Source organism: Diadema antillarum, unplaced genomic scaffold (genome assembly GCF_040938485.1).
Source record: "Diadema antillarum isolate AM-2024a unplaced genomic scaffold, OU_Dant_1.0 seq00000008_RagTag, whole genome shotgun sequence".
Taxonomy (NCBI): Eukaryota; Metazoa; Echinodermata; class Echinoidea; order Diadematoida; family Diadematidae; genus Diadema; species Diadema antillarum.
This window is the reverse complement of record NW_027271130.1, coordinates 5,001-9,799: the sequence shown is the minus strand read 5'-3', so window position 1 is coordinate 9,799 and position 4,799 is coordinate 5,001. Positions and strand designations below refer to the sequence as shown.

Here is a 4,799-nt window from a genome sequence, read left to right as displayed (position 1 = left end):
ACTTCATTGCAGAATTTAAGTAATACGCCCTCTGAATTCACGCATGATGGTAATTAACTTTCTTTTACATTCAAGCACAGCACCATTGATATCAACGACAGTAATCGACCAGCTCACAGACACACTACTGCACTCGCAAATCGTCTTCACTATAAAGACGGGACAGAGAAAGACTGGCAAAGAGCGGATTATCGGTGAGATTGACAGCAGTAATAAATAGCTGGAATACACAAAACGCAAACCACGGACAGCCAAGTGGTTAGAATGGGGAAACAAAAACAGACAGATGGATGGACAAACAAACAGACAGACAGACAGACAGACAAACAGACAGACAGACACATACACACACGCACAAACAAACAAAACAAAAAAACTAAAATAAAAAAGGATCAGATACTCCAAGACAAAAGTGTGACATAGAAAGATATAGGATTAATGGAAGAGAGAGAGAAGGTAGATTAACTGTAACACACATGAACAGCATTAAAAGACAAAAAAGAAAAGAAAAGAGGAACATTACATTCATGAAGCAACCAGGAATGGGGAGGGGTGAAAAGAGAAGAAACACCTGATACAAAACATCCATAAAGGTAAACATGGGAGAATAAAACAGACAGGAGAAGAATGCAGGGAGGGGTGATTATTAGATTGATCTCTCCTTGATCTAGTTATCCTGGCTTTGCCAGAGAGTTTTCTGAGACCCTTAGGTGTACACTCTTCAAAAGATATCTCCTTCCCATCTTGTTACCATCACTTTTAGTCTTAAAGCATTCTTCTGAACACTCCTTCTTATACTTTCTTACAGCTTTCATAGTTATTCTCAGCTACTGTGTCACTAAACAGCATTTTAAAAAAAAAGTCTTCTTAAATGTGTACTCTAAATCTTTTGGCTGTGTTATGACCAAGTTAGCAACTAACTCAAGACCTGAGCCACATGTCTGGATATGTCTTATGGGTGCACTGACTGTGATTTGCTGATCTAGAAGTTTTCTTTGTTCTGCAATTCACATGCGCAGCTATCATGCATAAAGCTGCTTGTCTTGTCCCAAACACTGGCGGTGGTTTGACCAAATAATCCTCCTCTTGAGATGGCCATCACCACCACCATCACGATCACCATATTGCTCCTTGAGTGCCATCTTCAGCATCATGCTACACAATATAATCCTCACAAGAGGCTGCGTCCACTGCTGCACACATCGCTGGGCGGATGCAACATCTCCGGCCGTTCATCGTAACGTTCAATTGGCTGGGTGCGGTCCCACAAACATAAAGCATACAAAAATAATTGTCACAGCTTAAAAAGTTGCTCTTACAGTGCATGCTGAGTGAAATATTCACATTGAATGTGGAGGAGTTATTTCAACAATTCATCCACTGCTATAATCTTGTGTCCTCCATGATAGGTTCATCCACTGATTCATGTGCTGATGATGCCTTCCCGTTGCTATGGTGACCATGGGATGTCTTCAGCAGCATTTTGTACGCAATCTCAAAGGCCTGGCCTAGTGTCAGAATGATTTCCGTGGCTAGCTCCTGTTGGGGGTGTGTCATACAGAGAAAGGATTAATTTGTGGTGAGAAAGGACCATTCACACAAGCTGTGAATTTCTCTCCAAAGATCAGAGACAGCAGCTGTGCCTACATGCACAAGTCCTTGCCTCCACAAATATGGTACCATGTCAAGTACACATGTGCTGGAAAAAAAAAAATCTATGAAAATATACTCTCAAAACATACACAAAATTTTACCATCCCCTGCCTGGATTCTTTGTCAGATTTTGGGTATGTCATGTGATGGTTCATGTACATTAAATTTCATGTGCTCCAAATTGACGTACCCTGTCAACTACACAGTGTAATTTTAAACCACCTTTGCGAATACTAAATGTACCATGAGCATCTATTCATGATGTATACCAGTGCATTGCAAGTGTTCATATAATTATGTTTTTTATCATTATGATGCCAAATCCTACATTACAAAACTTTTTTTTTCTGTTTTTATTAAATAGTTAGATCAAATCTCATGACAGTTTCCCAATTTCATATTGAAAGCTAAGGACAATAGTTTTGTATTTTCATAAAATCTGGAAATGTTATGATGATTACACACTCATTACAAAGGCAAAGCCCACTTCTGTGTGCTATTATAGTTGATTATTTATTGGCCTTTGGTCACAATCACCTTGATAATCAAACAAGCATACAAATTCAGTTAATTGTCCGTACTGATTGCTTGATTTTTTTTTTTAGTTCTTTTTCGCAGCATGAAACTTTTGTGAATTGCCAAGGATACTGGTGTGCAGCACTGAATTGGCATTAAATGCATTGTGTCGACAAAAGACTTTAGCGTGCATTTTTCTTTCGCTAATCTTGTCTCCTTGCGAAGGTTTCATGCATGCAAACATTTCTGCTTTTTTTGTTCAGTATTCATTAGAATTGAGGGAGAGGGTCCTTCATGGAAATTCTCGGTATCGCCAATACCTAGGAGCCGTGCGCAGAGCAGCGTTTTAGACGCATTATGGGATAGCTCAGGGGACAAACTTGCCCCTTTTTGGCTTCATATGCACTCAGGTCACGTTCTGTCTTTATCCAGGGGTATTTTTTTGTTGAAGATTTCTTCGCTTCCCATCATGTGACCAGCACCTTGAAGCAAGCCTTGCAGTAGTGAACCATGACTCTAGTGACTCGCAAATCAGTAAAATTTAGAAACTTTCAATTCTTTTAAAGCTGAATTATGGCCAAGAATAAAGGAGTAACAACGTAAAAGCAGACAAATAACTCATTGAATCGTATGGGAACTGTGACGCGTGCGAGACAACCGGAAGCGACAATGGCACCAAGGAATCCCACAGTGCATCTAAGACAGGGCTCTTCAGGGTGCGATACCGAAAATTCCCAAGGGGACCAACGTACCACAGTCTTGACGGTGAAGACGTGACAGTAGAGCTTCTCATGCTTGCTATCCTTGGTGATGTAGGCGAAGGTCTTGAGGTCATCCGAGTCCTGGGCCACGCACGAGATGTTGCAGATCTCGTGCTCCGTGATCACCATCTTGGACTTGGAGTCGATGAACTTCACGCCGGCGTAGTTGATGGAGAGCGTGATGGCGGGCATCTTCTGCACCTGCTGGGCGGAGCGCCGGAGGCGCGTGCACGCCTCTCGCGTCGACTCCGTGCCGTGCAGCTCCTTGATGATGGAGGAGCCCAGGTACTGTCCGGGGGGAATGAATAATTTGGTAAACTGATATTAACCCATTAAAGACTAGTCCTGAGTAAACTCAAGCAGGTGTCTATGGGAAATGCATGTTATAGCAAAACCAGTCCGTCCTCAACGGGTTAAAGAGGTAGACTTTCTTGACTGGACTGAATGTCAATTGGACCTTTCCCCAGTAATTTTTAGTCACACAGACAGATGAATCATTGCTGTGTATATGAGCATCTTCGTCATCACACACACTGTTTGTTGATTTCAACGCACACAGACCACAGTATCAAAATCAACCAAAAGGAATGGATCCATACCATGAAAGCCCTCTTAATAATGGAAAACATGTTTTTGCCCCAACCCCCTTTCATTTTGAATGCTTTGTATATTTTGCCATTGATGATATTAACCCGCTGAGGACAAGTCCCAAGTATACATGGGACAGCTTCTATGGGGAATGTGTGATGTAGCAAAATCAAACTGTCCTCAACAGGTTAAGGAGATATGCATTTTAAGTGCCAGTGAAGGGCACTCTGTACTTGCATCTCACTTGACAATACAGTTAATATGCTGGTTTGAACAGTTATCTTTGTACATTTACACAAGCAGTGGACACCTCTCATAATAACAGGCATACAACGACAACACATTAAAGGGATGGTACAGTATTGGTGGAGATGAGAAATGGGCTTTTAGGTTTTTGCGAGATACCAAGAAAACACTAATGATATAGTACAGAGCATACCACTTTAAGAGGAATTCAAAGTTTATTTGATGAAAAGTTGGTTTGGAATGACTGAAACATCCAAAAACAAAGTAAAACAAAGTGATCTCAATAAAGTGTGGGTCCCACACTTTATTAGAATCGCTCTTTTTTGGATATCTCAGCCATTTCAAAACCAATTTTCATCAAATAAACGTCGAATTCCTCATAGAATTACACGCTCTTTCATATTGTATTTCATAAGAGGTTTCTCATTATCTCACCAAAAAATGTTAGAAACCTGAAATTAGGTCTCAACCAAAACTGGACGATCCTTTTAAGTTTTATACCACTAAATGATACACGACGGGACTGACAAGGAAACTGAATGCACTTACAGAAGATGTGTAGTTGCAGCAACCTCTGATGAGAGCATCCGGTGGGTGCATCCACTGCGGGCCGTTGGGCTCGCTCTGCTTATTACCCCGTGAGTGCTTCGGCCGTCCGTTGCTGGTCCTCTCCGTCTGGCCGCCTTCCTCCGACGACTCGCTGGTCCGCATGCCCCGCTCCCGCTGCGTGGCCTTGGGGCTGAGGCAGCCGCCGTTCTGCCGCGCGTACTGCTCCGTGCTCGAGATCAGCTCGCGGAACTCCTCGTCCTCCGACGGGTGGAGACTGCCCTCTTCAGGTACGGTGGAGGAGGTCGAGTTCCTCGTCGGCGAGGTGACCTCCTTGGAGTAGTCCTTGTAGAGGTCGATGTCGAGGGAAGAGGATGGCTTCGTGTGCCGCTCGATCTCCTCCCGCTCCTCGGGACCAACAAAGGACTTAATCTGTAACTCCTGCAAGAGTTGGGGGGGGGGGGGAGGGGAAGGTGCATCAAGAAAACC

The 4,799-nt window shown here is 43.0% G+C and overlaps 1 protein-coding gene across 1 annotated transcript in view; it reads right to left on the bottom strand.

Annotated features, from left to right (window-relative positions):
* Positions 1–1,088: 1,088 nt before the first annotated feature.
* The window catches only part of LOC139724985 (uncharacterized), an 8,287-nt gene continuing 4,576 nt past the window's right edge, over positions 1,089–4,799 (bottom strand). Inside the window, exons 2-4 of the mRNA XM_071636079.1 lie at positions 4,314–4,751; positions 2,922–3,218; positions 1,089–1,539 (exon numbers count right to left, since the gene is read on the bottom strand). Of these exons, the coding sequence (XP_071492180.1) occupies positions 1,384–1,539; positions 2,922–3,218; positions 4,314–4,751 (891 nt within the window). The 3' untranslated portion in view covers positions 1,089–1,383. The remainder of the gene's footprint in view (positions 1,540–2,921; positions 3,219–4,313; positions 4,752–4,799) is intronic.